The sequence below is a fragment of the Colossoma macropomum genome, unplaced genomic scaffold, assembly GCF_904425465.1.
Source record: "Colossoma macropomum unplaced genomic scaffold, Colossoma_macropomum, whole genome shotgun sequence".
NCBI lineage: Eukaryota > Metazoa > Chordata > Actinopteri > Characiformes > Serrasalmidae > Colossoma > Colossoma macropomum.
In genome coordinates this window covers 337,501-359,337 of record NW_023494875.1, presented here as the reverse complement: position 1 = coordinate 359,337, position 21,837 = coordinate 337,501, and the positions used below count along the sequence as shown (strand labels likewise).

General features: G+C 38.7%; 1 protein-coding gene across 1 annotated transcript; it reads left to right on the top strand.

Moving 5' to 3' along the window:
* The first annotated feature begins 379 nt into the window (after positions 1-379).
* kiaa0319 (KIAA0319 ortholog) lies at positions 380-20,234 on the top strand. The gene is made up of 21 exons (XM_036560577.1): positions 380-533; positions 2,309-2,405; positions 3,528-4,249; positions 9,747-9,906; positions 10,711-10,809; positions 10,901-10,998; positions 11,103-11,190; positions 11,286-11,381; positions 11,972-12,104; positions 13,139-13,367; positions 13,794-13,917; positions 14,551-14,680; positions 15,682-15,830; positions 15,955-16,106; positions 16,214-16,352; positions 16,806-16,965; positions 17,804-17,940; positions 18,078-18,200; positions 18,946-19,027; positions 19,145-19,236; positions 19,323-20,234. Exons 2-21 carry the CDS (start codon positions 2,354-2,356, stop codon positions 19,493-19,495), a joined length of 3,138 nt encoding a protein of 1,045 aa, XP_036416470.1. The 5' UTR covers positions 380-533; positions 2,309-2,353; the 3' UTR covers positions 19,496-20,234.
* The last annotated feature ends 1,603 nt before the right edge of the window (positions 20,235-21,837 follow it).

Here is a 21,837-nt window from a genome sequence, read left to right as displayed (position 1 = left end):
ACTACTACTAATAGTAACAATAATAATAACAATTATTATTATTATTATTATTATTATTATTATTATTATTGTTATTATTATTATTGTTATTAATATTGTTGTTGTTTCATTCTATAATTTTATGAAATCTCGAGTTGTTGTTTTTAAATGATTAATTTTCTTCATTATCATTTTATTTGTAGTTATTAATTATGATTATTATTATTATTGTTGTTATTATTTATGTTGTTTTATGCTATCGTTTTATGAAATCTTTCGTTGTTATCATTTTGTTTTTTTCTGAGTGGTGATTCGACGTAAGACCACGTGAACCGCTGCACCGTGTTTGTGTGCGCGCGCCGTGTTCCTCCGCCTACGTGTTTCTCTCTCTCTCTCTCTCTCTCTCTCTCTCTCTCTCTCTCTCTCGGTCGCTCGCTCTGTGAGTCTGCAGGATCAGCTGCTCCTCAGCTCCACACCCTCCATCCGCCCTTCGTCTGTTCAGACCTCCATCCTGCAGCCCACCATCGACCATCCAACACCGACCGGACTCGACGGTAAGCTGCTGCTGTCGTCGCTCGTATGTGTGCTGTAGCAGTGCGGACTGCGGGCTGCTGCTCACTGCTCTGTTTATCTCTGATACACTGGCCTGTCTGTAACCTCGGGTTAGTTTAATGTTTGCTGATGCGGGTTAACTCGGGCTCTGAACGGCAGCACAAACGCTGACAGGCCTGTGGTCTCTGTTATAGAGCACACAGGAGGATGAAGTTCACTGTTTACTTTTCCAGACTGAAATGAAGGCTGGATCATCGCTCGCTTTATTGTCTACTCATAACAGCCTCCTCATATAACGCTACGTCAAGAACTGATCCTCGTCTGTTTGCTGTAGCCCATAGGAAAATGAGAAAGGTTTACCTAATTCTCCTCCTCAGTAGTAAAAATAATAATATATTGAAATAATATAATGTAATATAATGTAATATTTAAATTATAATTGATAGGGAGGGGTATGGCTTATATGACTCATTTACTGTTTTATGACTCATTAGTATTGATTTGTTTTATGAACAATCATCTTACATCATCCTATGTATCAAACTGATGTACTTTCTCATGAGGTCATGATTGGACAGTACATCATCGTCAGGGCGGCTGTTAATTGACCTTTTGCAAAATGAAAATAGACTCGCCTCTCAGAATCTTCTCTAAATGCTGCTTCCTCCATCGAGCAAAGGAAAAACTGACAGAACTCCTCAGAACAAATCTGCAGTGAGAACGGCGGTGGCAGTACATCAGTCTGAATTATTAAAGTAAGAAATAGTAGGAAGATGTTACTGAGGAACGTGTAATGCCTGACTCACTACCCTGATCATCTGGAGGATGGGCTTTGTTTTTATTTCAGTCCTAAAGCTGAGAAAGTTCTGGATGAATTTGGATTAATTAAGTGGAAAACCAAATTCACAGCTCAACATCAAAACCATGACAGATTTATGCTGGCCCTAACTTTATCCGAGTTGCTCATCTGCTAAAAATCATTTTATTATGATTTCTCGTGATAAATAACGCTACAGAAAGATTAGCGACAGAAACTGAATAATTAAAGGGGAACTCCACTGATTTGAAAAATTTCTGGATAATCCAGTGGTTGCAATGTAAACAAAGTCATTTTAACTGGTTTGATGTGAAGTGCTCTGTTCTAGAGAAACATACCTACCCAGATTTTGTTACAGTGGTGAGAGGAACCAGGAGTCGCAATGTCTATAAGACCCATTTTATTTACAGTTCAAGACCACCAGTGAACCTACATGTGTCCTCTGAGTTTTTAATATGTAATGTTAATAATAAGAAATATGGGAAATCCAAAAAATAAGGTTTTCTTTGGGGACTGTTTTGCCTACAACACCCTGCATGTACCCCTCCGCCATGAATGGATAGTAAAGCAGTGTCTCACGCAGCACACAGCATATCTGTAACCATTTCATGTAATAACTTTCTGTGAAGCAGCTTTTAAATGCAGTTAGCTGACTAAGCTAGTTTTTCTTAATTTAGTTTATGACAGCTTGATAATCTGTCAGATTAAACAGGACTGCACAGCACTCACATGTGTGACTAGAACAGTATGTAGTAGTATGTAAAGAAAAATGAAATTTTGACAGACGTACTAATAAAGCTAAGAGAGGTGAGACTTTGTCAGAATTTGGCCAATGTGCGTCAAAGTTCAGTGTGTTTGGTAAAAAAAACTCACCTGCCTCTCATGTTCTCATGTAGTTCTTTGAACATGTTCATTGTGTGCTGTATTAAACCAGGCTGCTATTCTTTTTGACCTTTCTAGAAAGTGGAGCACTGAAAAGCTGATGAACTAGAAGCTTTTGGCATCATGAGCTTCATGCCTCTCCTTTCACTTTCCCTGGTCCTTCACTGCATGAGAGGTAAGAGGTATTTAATCCATTTAGTAAAGGACAGGCAGACATGACAAGCCAGAGCTATTAAGCAGAGCCTTCTTTTAAAACTCTGTTCTTATCCTGAGGCGTAAAGTGAAAACGTTTAGCTCTGGTTGACTATGAGATTGTGTATTATATATATATATTATCTGTGCAGCTGTAGTGCTTTTGTCTCCTCAAGGGTGATTTACACATTTATTTATCTCCTTACCGCTTTGTTGCTGCGCATGAAATGATATGGAGTCTTTATAAGAACAAGCACGCTCTAATAATGCATGGCAGTTTTGTTTGTTGCACTGACGCATCTGTTACATGATATGAGACATTGTGTAGCACCTGTTGTCATCAGTAGTAGGTCATAATTGTCTCTATTGTATTACTTTCTGTATTTCCTGTATTTACTCCTCTAAATACATCAGGATTCGCTCAATATAAGGAATTACATAAGTAGCTCCACAAGGCTTTAATGGGTTATTTGCACAACTTGGTAAAAAAATGACTAAAACTCTGTTTTTCCTTTTTTGGGTATACAAACAATGATATATTATTTATGGTTGAATAATAAAAATAAACCTGAATGATTTAACTGATTTTAAATTGACTTTTAGTAACATTTCCCAATTTAAGTGATCAAATTCTCATCACTGCAACACAGTAAGACTTATAGCTGAATTTGTAAATAATGTTTTTGTCCTTAACTTTTCTTTTTAATAACCGTAAATCGTTGTTAGTATTTTAAAGCTGATTATTTAAACATGTATTTTACAAAATATAGTAGTTTGCAATTACAGCTCATTACCGCAGCCATTGACGTTTTTCTATTGAATTTTTCATAAAAGTTTGTTGTTTTGATTCACCTCGTTTACAAGGAAACATTAAAGAGATTGAACTGAGATTGAAATGTAATTAACATTCATTTTTTTCTTATTAAAAAAGCAAACAAAAATTATACATATCTGTAATGGGAAACAAATTTTTACCTGCGTAATGATTATAACACTCAAATATTTAAGGACTTAATTTGAAGGGGTGAGAATGACCCAAATTCAGGAGACTAAATGAGAGTGATTTCCAAATTACCCCCCGTAAATACCATTTCTTGTGCCGTAGATGTAGTGGCAGGGCAGTGCTGGCAGAGGGCTACGTACTCAGAGACGGTGGTGTCTCCTGAGCTGAGGAGCAGTAGCATCCTGCGGGTCCCAGAGGTGCTCACTCTGACCCAGTGTGCTGCGGCCTGCTGCGATCTCCCTGGCTGCGACCTGGCCTGGTTCTTTGAGAGACGCTGCTATGTTCTCAGTTGCCAGCACAAAGAGAACTGTCAACCAAAAAAGAGGCCTGGCACGGACTCGCTGCTGGCCTTTCTGCAACGTGGACCTCCACAGACGCTGGTGCTACAGTCCCTGGTACGGGGCGAGCCTTACCCCAGCCACTGGCGTCCGCTCCCCAGACACAGAGGCCCAGAAGACCCTCTGAAGGACCTGGCTTTGCTGGGGGGCATTCAGGATTTGGATAATTCTCCAATGGAGTACGCAGACAGCTACAGGACTTTGGAGGACAGGGGAAGAGAAGAAGACATCAATGAGGAGAAGTCCAGCTCAAATGTAGAACGTGAAGAAAGCCCAGGACTACCTGATTGGCCAGCTCTGCAGGAAAGGGATGGATTTAACCTATCGGAAACAGAAGGTGGTAAAGGAAAACTCTCTCTGCTGGATGCCTCTGAGGACAGCCAGGTCGCACCCAGCTCCCCTTCTGCAGCGATGAATGGAAGCACATCATCTCCCAGTGCAGCACAGCCATCATGGAGGCCCTCAGACACTTTGCCCACAATGAAGGTAAGAGGAACTAATGTTACTCATCAGTTTAAAAATGGACTACCAGACCTTTACAGCAGTTCCCCAATGAGTGTTGATATTTTTACTCTAACAGTTAAAGCCCCAGGGAACTAAATCTGATTGCTTTCTAACTAGGCTAATGTTGTTGTCATAGGCGCAAAAAGAATACCAGCAAAATTAACATGCAAAATTGTGAAGCAGGGGTGCTTAACCTTTTTTCAGTTTGCACCCCTTTTTGAGGGTTAAAAATATACTGCCACCTCACTCCCACCACCCCACACACATTGTATGTAGTATACACATTACAGAAATTACAGAACAGTAATCAAATAGTGTGTCTAGTCACTTAATGAGATGACTGGCCTACATTCCTTAGAAAGCACTTTAACACAAATCGTCAGCACTAACTGGACTACAGTTGTAATTGTAGAACCACTTCTGGACCACCAAAGATGTTGTGACCCCCAGGTTACGAAACACTGGGCTAAAGCATGAAACATTTTTCTTACCTCTGATGACTTGATGTGTCAAAGTAGATGTTTTTCTTTGACATTTCTGCTTGAACCATTTAAGCTATTTTAATAAAAGAGCAATGCAGAAACGTCCACTTTTCTATCTATCCATAGGTGTCACTGGTGTTACCAATCCTCATTGGTGTTACACATAAGAAAGGTAACACCAGAGACAGTAACAACACATTTTTGATGAAAAATGCATTTTACAAAATAGCTGCTACAGAGCATCAAACCACATGCTGTCAATCATGGAACATCCACTAAAATATGTAATTTAATCCATTAGTATTCTATTTTTTCACAGTTACCTAAGAATAAAGTAGGTCATACCAGTGACTTCAACTAAAAGCTTCAAAGTTAAATGAGAAAATTTCTGAGAGCTGAAAAGACACAGTGGACTTACCATGTGCTTTTTTCATAGATCCTCTGAAAATAGGTATAAAGGAAGTCAAGTGATGTCATCAGTGTGATTTTTATTTCAAAATAAGACATTTCTTGTTATGTGGTAACACCAGACGACTCCTGGGGACAACTTTCATTATATATTTTCTTATATTTATTTGGCATTTGTTTTCTTTATGTCTTTTAATTTATATATTCCTTAGTCATGTATAGATTATTGCAGTTAAAATGACAGAAAAAACATGTTTTTTTCTTCAAAATATGGCACTCACCCTTTACACATGACTGTGGGGACGAGCACGTCTGTGTTGCTTGGAATTCTAGATAATTGATTTAAAAACCAATATTGCTGAATTGATGGCTGAAAAAGGTGTAATTGTTAAAATAACTTATTGTTTTATTTTAAAATATAAATAAATTGGAACCCTAACATGTTTTTGAAGTGTAATATATCTGTAAACTCTAGGCACACAAAAATGGATGTTTCTGTTGAATGACGCAGATATTAAATTACAGACCACTGACGAAAACAATGATGACAACATTAACGCATTTGACAGATGCTCCTGTCTAGAGCGCCTAACAATTTTATCATGTTAAAAAGTTGGATAATGTAGGGTTAGGAGTTTTGCCTAAGGACAAAGTTTAAGGACTACACTGAGTGGAGCATCGTGTTTTTCCCCAAATGGGGTATCAAACTATAGTTTGCCGTGTGGAGGGCAGCAGTGTCAGCAACAATGACAACGATGATGACACATTTTTAACACAAACTGACCTTTTTATGTGCTTTTGGCCTTAGAACACTCTGAGCCAGCAGGTCTTGCATTCAAAGGCACATCTTCACACCATATATGGAACTTCAGATTCACGTATATCAGAAATGCTGGCATGTGGCTAAAGAACTCAAATCTTGAGGCGCTGGCTGATAGCAGTGGTTGCTAAGCAGTAACTGGTAGGCTGAGAAAATGCAGCAGGGCTTGGGGGATCACTCAGCTGGACTAACACACATTCAGGAATGATGTGAAGAGTGTCAGGATTTTGATTGGTCACAATACAAAGACACAACTCACAGAAAACTCTCTACTTTATATAGTAATGATTTTAGGTTTTTCTGATGGAGGGCTAAGCCCATTGATGCCCCCTGGCGATGCCTGGCCTGCCCTCCTAAATATATTAGATATTTATCAAAACTGTGCCTTTTTGCTTCACATCTGAGCACCCTGCCTGGCAAATTCTAACAAAGCAATCGTAGCTTTCAGTGATAATTACATAACTATCTATGAATGTGGGTTATCTGGGAGTGGAACCTCTATCTGATTTGCAAAATCAGCATTAGTATATGTACATTCATATATGTAGGCTTGACCAATCCCAATTTTCCAGTCTTGCACCTTTCTGTGGATCAGACACAGCAGTGCTGCTGGAGTTTTTAAACACTGTGTCCACTCACTGTCCACTCTATTAGGCACAATGAGCATAGAAACAAGGAGGTGGTCATAATGTTATGCCTGATGCTATAAGGATTTACAAATTCAAGCTTTTATGAAAACCCAGACAATTTTTATGTTTATCAATTGAGTGACCTGTTCAAATTCATAGTTAAAATGTATATGATATTTCATACATAGTGAAAGGATATTTTCTTAATACAGCCATGTGCAAATTCAACCCCTATATAATATTGCTTGTTTTTTAATGACTGCTAGTTCTGTAATTCTGTACTGTACTGTAATTCGACAAAATATTGCTACAACACAATTTAAGCCCCATGTGTCATATACAAGGCCCGCGGGCCAAGTCAGGCCCATGGCACAATACTATCCGGCCCGCAAAATTATTATAATTTTCTATTACTTTTAGCACATTTCACCATGAGCTGCACTTCTATCCCAAGCATGTACCACTAAAAAATGCCAGGTGTCTAGTTAAAGCACATAGACAGTTTTAAAAAACCTCCCTCTTGGGACATTGAAAGAGGTTTAACTGTTATCTGTCGCTAATGTAGCCCACTGTTTTGTATAAAGTAATGAATTGTTTTAATATTAAATTATTTTTTAATAGTTCCAGTATTCACATAATGTTTCAGTGTCTATTACAAGTGCCTATATTTTGCTGTTGCAGTTTTGGCAGTTTGGCCAGTTTGGGTCATAGCATAAAAAGCTGGCCCACGGATTTGTTGAGGTTTTTTTTCATATGGCCCTTTAGTGGTTCATTTTGCCACCCCTGATTTAAGCCTTGGGGAACTCTGTAATGACAGTTAATTTGCTTCATAAATGTGATACATATATAAATGTCACACATGCATGCATTCAAGCTCAGCAGAAAACATGGCATATAAAAAGCAGCTCTCACAAAAGCTAAGAGAAGAAATTATTTAATTGCTCCAAAAAGGCCACGGCTAAAAGAAGGTATCCCAGACACTTAAAGTTCAAAGAGACACAGTTGGAGATATCATATGTGAGTTTTCACTCATGGTACAGCAGCAAACCTACCTGGGAGTGGAAGAAGGAGCAAAATTCCACCAAAAGGAATCAGACATCTGAACAGAACTGCTCAAAAAAACCTTCGCATTACTGCCAAAGAATTGCAGTATGACCAGAAACAAAAGTATTATAGAAGACGATAAGAAGAATACTACACAAGCAAGGACACCTCGTGGCACTACAATCTTAGCCGAAAAGCACATAAAAATTGAAATATACAGGAAGGAATTTGGACAGGGCTGTGGAGTTCTGGGAGACAATTTTATGGAGTTATGAATCTAAATAAGAACTGTTTGGACCCATGAATCAGTATTATTCCAGCAAGACGATGATCCCAAGCATATGCCATCAACCAGAGCTCGGTTCAGGGATCGATCCTGGAATGTCCTTGAGTGGCCATCTCAGTCCCCTGATTTAAATCTCATTAAAAATCTTTGGTGGGATTTAAAGAAAGCTGCGGCGACACCGAAACCGAGGAACATTAATGCGCTGGAAGGTTTTGCACATGAGGAATGGGCAAAGATTCCAACAGAGAGATGTCAGAAGCTTGTGCGGAAATGTTTATCAGAGGTTAAAGGAAGTGTAAAGGATGTGCCACAAAATACTGACTTTGGGGGTTGAATAATTCTGCACATGGATATTTGTAGAGAGGATAACTTTCATTTGAATGCTCAAAAATCGGAATTCACTGATCAGACTTGTATATTTATTCAAACATTGCTGGATGTTTAATATAACACTCAAGTTGGGCATTTTATAAACATTCTTAACAACAACAACAACAAGAAAATACAGCTCCACTATCCATACAAGTGGTCTTCTCCAGAAAAGTATCCCAGATTTATTTCAGGTATGAATTTTAACTATATAAAGCTTTTTATCTAACACTTAACATTAAAAACTAAAATATGGAAAAAAGGTAAACTCGTATTTTTACTACATAACCTGCGATCACTTAATAAATATTTTTGTGAATTTACATTTAACAGAAAAATTATACAACATATCAGTGGAGTTCCTGCTGAACGTAAATGTTATCAACATAATTCAATTAATTTCTTATGTCTAACTTGGGATCTATCGTTATGTCCTGAATTAATCCATGTAGGCAGATTTAACCCTCTATTGCACGATGTTGCCTCAGGGCAGCAAACTAATTTTCCTCACTTTACAATAACATTAAACATGTTTAAAGACAATGATAGGGTTAAAAATAAAGGGAAGAGTCTGACTAAGTCAATAAAATGCACGCACTAACATTCAGTTTTTTTTGTTATAAGAATTTGCAGAAATATGTTTGTTGCCTAGAAGCAACATTGTGTGACAGTGGAATGGATTTAACCAGTCATAGGCCAGGTCTCACCACTTCAGGTAACATGGCCCTGTATCATTTCTTCTCATTGTCACCCAATGTTGCCTCAAGGCAACATACTCCAAAAGGACCCCTGAACACATTTTTAAAATGTTTTCGAATTTAATACTCAGGTCTGTCGGCTTGCTATCTAGCCAATTAGCTGTAGTTAAATTACAGCCATACTCGCTCAGTATGCAGTGTTTGCGCTGCGTCAGGTTTCATATGAATGGTTTCCTATAACTTGCAACACTTTATTTTTGCTTTCAACGTTGTAAACATCTAAACTGCTTTTGTGTGGTTCATGTTAGGTATCCAACCCCACTGTGTGGTGGCCAAAGCAAATCTACCCATCAGATGTAAATGTTTAGCCATAAAACAGCTGTTTTACACCGTATCCCCTGGGATTTCTGGGTTTACATCAACAAATAGATTCTTCCTTAGCAGACCTGCATTTTGATTGGACCTGAAGTTGGACGTGGAAAGGTAGATTTGTCACTGCTCTGAGCTATTGTGCTGACTCAGCTGTTCTGTCATTTTGCTTGCTATTCATGAAGGTAGAAATAACAAAACATCAGTATTTCCCCCCAGAGTTGATGACTTAAAGCAATAATATAAACTATTATGCTCTCACTAAGCCATCCTTCAGTGTGGAGCCTTCTTGTCTGCAGGACGTCCTTTTGCTTTGTGGGGCTAAAACTGTCTGACAATGTCAGTTTATATATGACGAGCTTTCTCTCTTTCAGGATGATGAAGACCAGTTTAATATCTCCGTCACAAGTATGGAGCCAACAGCCGCACTGCAGCTCTTTAGTGCAGATCCGTCCAAATTTAGCCCGATCAGCAACTCTGTTCCTTCTCAGCCTGACCTGAGCACCACACCCCAGACCGCCTCTCCACAGCCAGGTAGCCCAATACAGTAAACATGTTACATAACTAAATGTACATCTGCACAATATACTATAAGGCCAGTGTTGTAATATAAGACCAATGCTGCAATTGTTATTGAATAGTGATGGAAAAAACAATTCACATTCTGTTTGTTGTGACGTAAACATATGATGAAATAACTGTGGGCCTGCCTCTCTGTATTGTTCCAATGATCTGTTTTCTCTGATTTTTAAGCAACAGTATTCTGTTAAAATGTTAAAGTAAGTGAATGCTTATCTTTGAGTACTATTAAGTCCTATAGTTAGTAGTCTGGAGCAGGTATCAAAACCCATAAATCTGAAATCATCTGTACTGGACCAATGACCAATGGAAAAAGCACTGTTCCAGTTGTCAGGTGCCAAAGATTTTGGAAGTTTGTGCAGTGGAAATAATACCTTAAAATGTTTTATTGCTGTGAGCATTCTGGACAGTCATGGATAATATTGTGTGTTTGAGTGTTTGGCTGAATCATTGTGGTCACTAGTCACTGGGACTGGATCCACCTTGATTATATAAGTATATAATATAAATGTATTATATAATAAATATGTATTTCTGTGCAGCTTACAAATGCAGTAAAACATACATACATACATACTTTAGCATAGTAGCCAAGCATCTACTAAACATTCTACTCGAAGTACAATAACTACATAATGTGTTTTGCCAAGCACATCTCAATCACAGTAGGTTGCAATTGCAATAAGACATTTTATCCATATTCTGCAGCCCTACTTTTTCATATATAATCTATTCACAAACTGTTTCTATATGTTTCAGTGCAAGCTCTGATTGTGTCAATTGGAAACATTGGTGAAGTAACGCTACCTGAGAAAGCTGTAGAACTAACTGCTTCAGTCAGTCCGGAGAGTCAAACTGGTAAGCTGAAACTGTGCAGCAATTAAATTCATTTAAATTGAAATTTCAACAAGTTTGAAGACACAATGTTCACACTCTCCTGTTTACTCAGAGACCCCTTACACATATGAATGGAGTTTGGTCGGTCCACCGAACGTACGGCAGGCAGCAATGGAAGGAGAACACAGCAGGACTGTCAAAATCTCTGAGGTGAGTTCTCACTGGACTTCTGTATGCAGCATTTCATTCAAATATGATGGGAATGTTTGCACTTTTGACCTTAAAACCCCTCTATTTCTTTTGTGCTTGTTTAGCTGTCTGCAGGTGTATATATTGTCAGAGTCAGTGTGGCAGGGAAGCAGGCCTATGGGGAAGGTGTTGTAAACTTCACAGTGCACCCAGGTAAGTAGGGTTTAGTACTAAGCAGTATTTTATTTATTCCATTAAAATACATGACAGTACCAGTTCCACACAGCTGAACCTTTCTCATTCTACAGAGGTGAACCTGAATATTCCTCCCAAATCAATTGCTCTGCCCAAGCACCAGGATGTGTCTCTCTCTGCTGGATCCATCATCTTCATTAATGGCAGTCGTAGGTTCCTCTTTTTTGTTTGTTAAATAAAAGAACTAAAACTGTCCCGGATAATTGAATAAATTTGATTTTGAACCATAATTAAATAAAATGTACCTTCTTGATTAATTGGCTCCATTTGTTTGTATGTATATATTTATATATGTCCAAAGAAAACTATTTATTTCCATTTTTGTTGATTTTGAGTTTTCTACATCATTTCAACACATCAGCTGTCCTTCACATTGTATACACATTTCAAGATGCATGGACCAATAGAAATGCTCTAAAACCACTTAGAATAAAATGTCTTTACATTGAAAGGTAAGAGTGTTTTTGCATACTGTAAAGTCACTATTTTGGAAATACTTGCTTTTCTTTGCACAGCGACTATATATATATATATATATATATATATATATATATATATATATATATATATATATGTATGTATGTGTGTGTACACACCTCATTGAATTCAGGTTTCATTCAGTCCCATTGCCACAGATGTCTAGTGTCTGGGCTGCCTTAAAACACAGATTCTTGTTTCATTAACTTACATGAACTCTTTACATATCTGGTGCTTTTATATGCTTTCATTCTTCTTCCAGAAAGCTCAGATGATACAGGTGTAGTGAGTTACCTGTGGGAGCAGGTGGATGGACCTATATGGGAAAGCGACGTCCCTATGGACACACCTGTACTCCGACTGCAGGATACTCCTCCTGGAGAATACACCTTCAGGTACAAACAAAGAACTCCTGTTCTCATCAACACAGAGTCCTTGACGGACACAAGCAGAAAGTGATCTCGGAGTCTTCAACAGCATTTGCCTGCCCACATTATACGGCTTATTACTCAACAGTCTCATGTAGGAGTGCACAATTAATTATATTTTTATTGTCATCCCAATGAGTTTCTGTGATGAACACATTGTCAAAGACTGTGATGACACTCCTGCACAGCAGTAATTTATACTCACTCCTAGTGCTTTATGTAAAATACGTAAAGCACTATTGACTATTGTCACAACAAACCTGCCCCACCATAAGGAGCATTTTAAGAAATGAAATATATATTGTGTTGTTTTGTAAGCACATAGATATAAAACAAAATATATATTTATTTATTTTTGTAGGCCTATCTGGAATTTTTGGTCAGGGAGTGACTTTGATGTAATATTTTTATTTCTCACTGAAATATAGTTTAGTTATATTTCTATTTACACAGCAAAAAATAAATTATACTTGGTACACATCCAGTCAGAAACACACTATTTTAATTATAATTTATTGCCTCTCAAATGGTCATCGCAGTATCAAACATCTTGCTGGAACATTGCATTAAATGTCCATATCATGCAGCCTTACTCTTTTTTCATTAAAAGATAGCTCATTTCTTTATATATTCTATTTTTCAACTCTTGACATCAAACCAAAAGTCAGTGCAAACTCCAGCCTCTCAATACAGAATGTAAATATAGTTCATTGTGTAACTCACTATGTAATTAAATATGTAATTACATAATTACATTTGAATATTATAGCAAAATGAAGGAAATCACTCAGCTTCTAAGGGTTACTGGCCTAATCAGGCCATTCTTCAGTTGCCTGCTGTCTTGTAATCCGTCTTCCACACTGCACTGTCTCAGAGATGTTTAAACAGTGACTATACTCTCTGGTAAATGTTTCTTCCTTTGAGACTGGTTTAATTTGGGTTGGCCTGATTAGATCACAAGCCCTCAGTGTTCTGTCCTGATTTGTGTCGTCCTGATTCAGGCTGACGGTGGCTGATTCTGAAGGGCTGACTGACTCCACCACAGCCACAGTGACAGTCAGCAGTTCAAAAGATGACCCCCCAGTGGCTAAAGCAGGCTCTGACCAGGTCATCAGCCTGCCCCTAAATCGCCTCACTCTGTGGGCCAACCAGAGCACAGATGACCACGCCATCACCAGCTACTTGTGGAGCCTTCATCCCAGCAGCTCAGCCAAAGCAGCAACCATGCAGGTGATGGAAGATATCAGTTTAAATAGGAATGGCACTTCTGGTATATGTAAATATAACTTTAAGTACTCAGCAAGATAGAATAGAATTTAAAAAAGGGGTACAGAGAAACTACACATAAGTGAAAGTGGTCTCAGGGTATTCAACACCATTTAACCCTTAAGGCTCCTTTGCATGCCCACATGATAAGGCTGAATATTCAGTAATTGCAAGGAACACAATGCAAATAATTGAGGACTGAGGAATAAAAGTCTGAACCCTTGATGGTTTAATCAAGGTTAACCCTGAGAAGTCGCAGTTATCGCTAGCACATGATAGCATTCATGATACATAAATCATACTACAGGGATTGAGGGAGGTGTCGTAAGTGATATAAAAACATTCATGCTGCCTTTTTGCTGTCTGTATGGTCTCTTTTGGTCATCTTAGGGTATAAGATCTCCGGCTCTGCAGCTGTCTGACCTCCAGGAGGGTCAGTACTCTTTTCAGCTCACTGTCACAGACTCCAGTGGCCAGCAGGACTCAGATACAGTCTTAGTCACTGTGCTTCCTGGTAAATATGCACTAATATATGCACTAATATTACAGTTTCCTTCAAAACCGTAATCATGCATTTCATTGTTGTTATAACAAAACTTTGTATTTCTGATATTTATAAACAAGTCAAATTCTTAAGGTGGAATTCCACCCATTTTCATAACTCCTGTTAGATGTAAACAAAGTCAAAGAGTGGTTTGATGTGAGATGCTGAACTGTAGAAAAACTTACTGACTTGGATTTCATTACAAAGGTAGTGATGGGAACCAGAATAATGTTTATAACACAAATACAGCCATTTTATTTTACTTTCATTTCATTTTATTTTTTTAGTGATCAGGTTTCCTTTGGAGTCTGTTTTACCTCACAGCAACTCTTTGCCATGAATAGATTTTAAAAATATGTTTTAGGCCAAAAGCTTCTCTCAAAACTATGGTAAAACAATTTCTCAGGCATCAGGCAGTATTTCACATCAAAACACTAAAAATAATGTTTACATGTTAACGATTGATTTATGCAGAATTTTTGAAAAATCAGTGGAATTCCCCTTTAATGTACATGTTGGCCCATTTTTTTATCGAGTGTTCACAGAAATGAGAGATTATGTTGCAGGCATGAAAATAACAGTCCGAATTGTATTGTGTCACAGAAAACAAAGCTCCTGTAGCTGTAGCAGGACCAGACAGACAGCTGCTTCTCCCAGCCAGCAGCATCACACTGAACGGTACTGACAGCACGGATGACCAGGCCATCACCAGCTACCACTGGGAAATCCTCAGGTACCAGCCAGCCAGTCTGTTAATGCACTCTGATGTCAGGCCTAGTCAGACATAAGCAGCGTCGCAGATGCCCCACTGCCCTAACAATTAAGGCTCCTAAATGGTTCTTGGCTTGAATAGAATTAAGGTAAAACCCTGTAATTGGTAGACAGCATTTGCAGTATATGCAGTTTAACCTCGTAAAATCTTATTACGTCCTAACTACAGGGACTTCAGTGAAAACTGGTAGAGCTATTGTTAGGTTATAGAATTGTGTAATAAAACTGGCATTTTAAGTGGTTAAAGGGCCCATGTCATGGAAAACTGATTTTTTCTTGCTTTTTTTGAAAAAAAGTAGTTTGAAATTATATGTAAACATAAAGTTTAAAAACTAAGCTGCAAAAACAGCCAATTTTAAATTCACTCTTTTTGTGACGTCACTAGAACCAACACAAACCACTCATTCCGTCTACAGCAGTTTAGCTCTGCCCATTCACACTGAAGTTACTGGGAGTGTTTTAGCCTGGACTGCTTTTTAACCGAAGAAGCCAATTACAGCAGAGCTCATTTACATATTTCTGTCTTAAAGGCACAGTAACATAAAAACACAAACATCATAAGTGGACCTCAAGAAAATGTAGAATATGGGCCTTTCTAAACGAAAAGATTCATCACACTCACAAATTTCCTATACAAAATTTGGATTTTGGATTCTGAAAGAGACGTGAAACGTTCTTTAGGGAACCGCTTCAAAAAAGCCCTTTGGGCAATTTATTTTCATGAGAGCAGTCCTAACTGTGAGTTAAGTTACAAAGAGCATAGTAAATCTAAGATGTTGTGCTTCAGTATTGTCTCAATGTTACAGAAAGTCAGTGTTACTACAGTTCCAGCATTAGATAGCCCTCTGCAGTGATTCCTGACCAGGTTTTAAATCAGATTCTTCAAGATGCACTTATTACATGGGAGAATTCAGAGAAATTCAGTTTTTGCTACAACTAATGTTCTCTTGTCTGATTGCAAAGTGGCCCTCCAGGCTCAAAGATAAAGGATGCAAACAAGGCCGTTGCCATGGCAACAGGCCTCCGAGCTGGAAGTCACAAGTTTAAGCTGACTGTGCAGGACCAGCAGGGGGCAGCAGACAGCACTGTGCTCACCGTCACAGTCCAAGAGGGTGAGAGAACGTAGCATTTTCTTCACATAGCTAAACGACCTGTTTATCATCAGAATGAAGATGTTCTGCTCTTGTAAATAAAAGAATATGTTTCACAGTTCACTTAGTGTTTGTTTTCCCCCAGCTAAAAGCCTGCCTCTGATAGCCCACGCCAGTGGTAGCCATACGCTGACCTTGCCCAACAACTCTCTGGTCCTGAGGGGATCAGTGTCCAACTGCGGCTCTGCTAATGTGTCCTTCTTGTGGGTCAGAGATGAACAGAGTCCAGCTGCAGGGGTGAGTGCTCCTTTGAGACTCCTCTTTTTTAAGTATTATAAGTCATTCCCTAACATTCCTCTCACTTTCTCTCTCTCTCTCTCTGCCTCACTCTGTCCTGGAAACAGGACGTCCTCTATGGTTCGGATCATCAGGCCTCTCTCTATCTCACCAATCTGGTAGAGGGCACTTACCTGTTCCGACTGAAGGTTACTGACATCCAGGGCCGTTCCAGCACGGCAACAGCCACTGTGGAAGTGCGTCCTGGTAGGGTCCTTCTTATCTCGCATGTCCTTGAAGAAACTAATGTTTACCTGCTGCAGACCTGAGCATTTTTGAGGTTTTTGACTTAAGAGAAAAAAAATCATAAATTTTATCTACATTTAAAGGACATTTAAAGGCCCCATATTATGGAGAAATGTTGCTTTTTTGGAACTAAGAAAGTTTATCCATACTGTCCATATGTGGAAACTAAGCTGCAAAAATAGTTTTCATGGTTGTGATGTCACAGAATTAAACAGACTGTTTAGAGAGAAGCAAAGAGAGGTTGGAAGTTGAAAGTAAAAATGAATGATTTTTGGTATATAAAGTGACAGAAAAATTTCACGGCACTACAATCAGCTGCATTTGCTGAGATGTGAAGTGTAGATGGCTGGAAAGAGCTAAAAAGCTGTGGGTCCTGTTTATGTTATAGTCAGGATGGTGTGTGTGTGTGTACAGACCTGCGTGAGCGGGAGGAGGTGGAGATGGAGCTGCAGGTGGCTGTAGCTCAGGTCAGTCAGCAGCAGAAGGACACAGTGGTCAGACAGCTGGCTGCACTGCTGCACGTGCTGGACACAGACATCGCTCTGAAAGGTCTGCACGGCCAGTCTGATATCAGGTAGTGTGGACAAACCCTGCTTTGTTTGTTTCCTTATCTGGTTCTTTCATTCTTTATTTATTTTTTTCCCAGTTTCCTCCCCAGAGTTCTCAGTCCTCCACCCCATAAAGTCTGGATACAACAGACTTATGTCAAAACTGCCATTTCTCAGTGTAATAACCATACTGTGCTGTATACAATCGTATGCAAAGGTTTGTGCACCCCTGGTCACATGCTTTGTTGAAACACTTCCAATACAGAGACAACTTAAATATGCCATTTTATGCAATTTTTAGTAGCAAATTTCTATGTATTTAAATAATACATAACATATAAAATGTGACATAACTTTTGCAGAGGCCACATTTTATGTATTTACTTCCCAATACGTTAAATGCAGCATAGTGGTAATGTTGGTAAAGTTAATGTAGTGGTACATTAAAATGTGCAGAAGTGTGTTCTCTGTAGAGGACATGTTAAAGCTGAACTATGTAAGATGTGAAAATTGAAAGAGTTTGTCAGACCATGTCATACATCTTTACGTGCACAGACTCAAAAAGAAGCTTGATGTTTAGGTCTCAGATGCAAAATCAACATTATACTGATGAAGATATGATGACAGTAGTAGATAATTCACTTACATCCTTGGAAGACACGACCACACAACCGATGTTACAAAATTTTCTTCTGCGTTGTGTGCAATTATACATTTCCACCAGAGGAGTCTCCCAAAACTTACATAATGCAGCTTTAACTTGTCTTCACCAATCAGCAATACGTGTAATTTGACTAAACTTTTGCATACAACTAACAGTTTATAAGCTTACATATTTGTATCTGTGTGCTTGTATGTGAACAGCACAGTGTTCAGGTTCTCGGTTCAGGGTCCTGACGGAACGATCCCTGGCCCAAAACTGGCCCGTCTCCTGAGGTATCAGCTGCTGAAGGAGAAAACGGATTTCCTGCTTTTCAAGGTTCTCAGAGTGGACACCGTCAGTGAGTAGCATGGATTTCATCACATTTGGATTTAAAAACATACATCACAGGTCTCATTCTGTCTAAACTTCATTACAGCCACATGCTCACATAGATTCACCTTCTTTGTTGTGTTCTGTGGTGTGAAATCTGTCCAGTGTGTTTGCTGCTGTGTTCTGGCCGTGGTCAGTGTGATCCCGTCACTAGAAGCTGTTCCTGTGATCCTCTGTGGATGGAGAACCCCTTTCGACGCTTCCTTGATGACAGTGAGAGCAACTGTGGTGAGTGGCCTATCAATGCATCACAGTAATATCATTGAACTAGTGATTGTCTGACTAGGGTCTTAGCTGACTTAAGCTTAGCCCTATTAAAAATGGTTCAGACTACTCAAGACAGGTGTACTAACTTAGATCACTCCACTGGAGTTTTAGGGACATTTTGCGCTGCTTTCTGCAGCATCAAACATGTGATGACAGCTTGATGACAGCTGATTTCTTATTTTTTGTTAGCAGTTGCAACAATCCTGAAATGTGCAGGTCATAAGTCCCCTTTGAGTGGTTAAAATTTGACCCCAGAGTAGTTTGGATGTGTGTATATCAGTGTTAGCATAGTAAAATGTATCTGCATGTGGAATTGGAGTTGTGCTACTGTGTTTTCTATCGCTGTATAAAAGAAGCACCGTGCTGCCTTTATTGTTGGAAGCGCTGTGATAGTTTCTGAGCGAGTGTGTACACATTCAGAATAGATCACTGACAGCTTATTAATCATTTGTTTTAGCAGAGTAACAATAAAGTGACCAAATAAAAGTGTATGAATTTTCAGCTTTGTAAGATCATGTGTTTCACATGTGGAAAACCACAGAAAAACAACACTGAGGTGTGTTATTTAAGGAGAGTTCATTAAAGAGTGGATTAAAAGGCAGAATGATGAGATGTAAATTAATTAGAATGATGAGATGTAATTCATTTAGAACGGATTTAGAGCAATAAGCTGTGGACTCATGTTCTTGGCCTTTCTCTCCTGCAGACTGGAGTGTGCTGTATGTCACAATCTGCTGCATTGTGGTGGTCATTTTTCTTGTGTCTACAAGCTGGGCCTGGTGTAAAAGGTGATACAGACCTTATTACTTACCTCACATAAAAATGCAGGACAGCAATGTTATTTAACCGTTTACACAACAGTCACGGTTTTGCATAGCAAAGTTCTGTTATTTTGATATCTTCAGAGGGAGACGTACAAAAGTAAGGAAGAAAACCAAGTACACGATACTGGACAACGTAGATGAACAAGAGAGAATGGAACTGCGACCAAAATACAGTGAGTCAGTGAGTTTGAACCTGGTTATTTGGAAAGCATGCAAGAAATAAAAAAATGGGGGAAAAAGACATTTTTGTCTCTTCCAGACATCAAACACAGGAGCACCGAGCACAACTCCAGCCTGATGATGTCAGAGTCAGAATTTGACAGCGAGCAAGACACTATCTTCAGTTACGAAAGGACGGACAGGGCCAGAAACCGAGTGAACGGAGCCATGACCAACGGAGACGCCTACAGTCTGCGCCCTGTGGACGGCTGAAAAGATAGCTGTATGAGTGTGCTTTAGGGTCACAGCAGGAAATCACAGAGAGTTTACACAGACTGGCTGAATGTATCTGATCAGAGGCTTTTTGAATGTAAATAGTAATTTTATTATGCACTTCCTACTGTTTGCTGGCTGCTATTGTACTCTTAATTTTACCCTTGCCTATTATTAATCATTAACAACAGCTAGTGGGCCAACAAAAAAATTCCACCTGGAGTATTTTTAAGTATTTGAACGTATGTTTTGGCTTTCGAAAGCATCCCACTGCTGACTGACATCTGTTCTTAGACACTAATTGACAATCTAGTTTTATTACTGGTTAAACTTTCCTTCAGTTATCACACTAAGGACTGTTTCTAAGGAACGATTCAGTGAAAAATCAAACGTATACCATTTTACCTTCAGCCCAAGTGAAGGCAGCTGGCTAAGAGATGTTTAGGGTCTGAAGTTTGCTTAACTCGTTTTGCACTGGAGCTACGACGCTAAAGTAGCTAACAAGTAATGTAAGTCTTTGTCACCCAAAACCTTCTATTGCAGTAGCACTGTAGCTCATTTTACAGTGGTACTGCAGCTCATTTGATTTTTCATGGAACCGTACCTTAAATTACTAATTGTACTATTCATAAAAAAGAGAAAATTTTACTTGACTACAGTGCAAATGTTATGTGACACCACGTTTACGCAGAGCTGGATTTACAACTGTATATCAATAAATAGTGTGAAAAATATACAACGAGAGGCCTACACTGAGTGATGGTACATGATGAAATTTTGACCATTTGACATCACACTATGGACATTTTGTTGGCTACCAGGACTTGTGTAAGAGAAGATCGGAATCCCAGGAAACTATTAAACATTCATTTCTGAAATATAAACTAGGTCAGCCCGAAATGGACAGTTTTATACTGCAATTATATTAATACTTATTAAAGGAAGAGTTAGAAAAAATGTATCACTTACCCCAGATGCAGTCAATAAGCCAAGACATGCTTGATATCTGATGCGTTCTTCTTCAGTGGGGAGTCATCATGTGTTCTAAGCCACATCAATGAGTGAGTTTACATGCATTCAATAATCCGACCATAATCAGATTTCTGCAGTTATCTGATTATTCAAATCGTCGTGTAAACAGCTGACTCCGATTTCTTCTGATTAAGAAATCTGATAAAGAGCTAGATTTTAGCTCAGTAATCTGGTTTCTCAGTGCATGTATACTCTGATTTCTTTCAGATTTCTCAGTCTCCGTATGTGCGCAAGCAGAAATCAGAGATAAACGAGCGGCGTTGCTGTGAGATGGCATCAAAACGCTTTTGGAGCAATGCTGACACCAACCATGTGCTTAACGAAATAAGGGATTTAAATATTCTTCATCCTTTAGACGTTGTATGTTCGTATTTTCAGGTAAAGTGGCTCGATGTTTAAAAAAAAAAAAAAGCTTCAGCATCAAGTTTGAGTTTTACATTACGTTTACGTCACGTCTTCTTCTGTGAGTTTATTTGCTGGTTGCAAAGCAGAAATCTGATGACAGCCTGACTCATGTAGACCCGGAGTTTCCCTGTTATCTGATTACTCAAGTGTATGTAAGAGCGTTGATCAGATTACTGACAAAATCTGATTTTCTGCAGTAATTGGATTATTAAGTGCATGTAAACATTCAATGTGTCTGCGCAAAACAAGTCAAGATCTGGATGCATTTTTGATCAGGATGAAAGACATTTTTGGTAAATAAATTATGATTTTGGCATGTATTTATGAAGATGAGTTGGACATTTCAAGTCGTGTTTATCAGCACCTTCAGCGTAGCATCTTTCATTGTAAACTAAAGAAGCAGACATCAGATATCAAATGTCTTGACTGATCGACTGCATCTGAGGAAAGAGATAAATCGTGTTAATTTGTTTTTCCACCAAACTATTCCTTTAAATAATACTTATATTAATGTTGCAACTGTGATATTATTCAGAATGTATTAAAACACTGGTGAACCCTTCTCATGTAAAGTGCTTAAGGATTGTCCTAATTTACCAAAAAATAATTATACACCCGTCAGTCTGAGGGCAGTCAGTGCTCACAGGACATGGTCAATTCTGCTATTTGTCAGAGGACTAATGTGCATATTGTAGTCATCTGTCCTCAGTATTGCAAATGGCAAAACTGCAATAACGATTAACAAACGATATACTGTGCAGCCTCATTATAAAGACAAGCAATCTGATCTTTTTGATTTTCATTTGGAGCACAGCAGCTGATCTAATCATACCCACCCATAAATACAGATTATGACCGCTATAACTGAAAAGTGCATCTCGTTGAGGCTACTTTGTCAGAAACAA

Excerpts from the sequence above, each read along its gene's own strand:
- kiaa0319 (XM_036560577.1), top strand. The coding sequence starts at position 2,354 with ATGAGCTTCATGCCTCTCCTTTCACTTTCCCTGGTCCTTCACTGCATG. Across the intron at positions 4,250-9,746 it reads ACACTTTGCCCACAATGAAG|GATGATGAAGACCAGTTTAA; the intron begins GTAAGAGGAACT and ends TCTCTCTTTCAG. Across the intron at positions 11,382-11,971 it reads CATCTTCATTAATGGCAGTC|AAAGCTCAGATGATACAGGT; the intron begins GTAGGTTCCTCT and ends TTCTTCTTCCAG.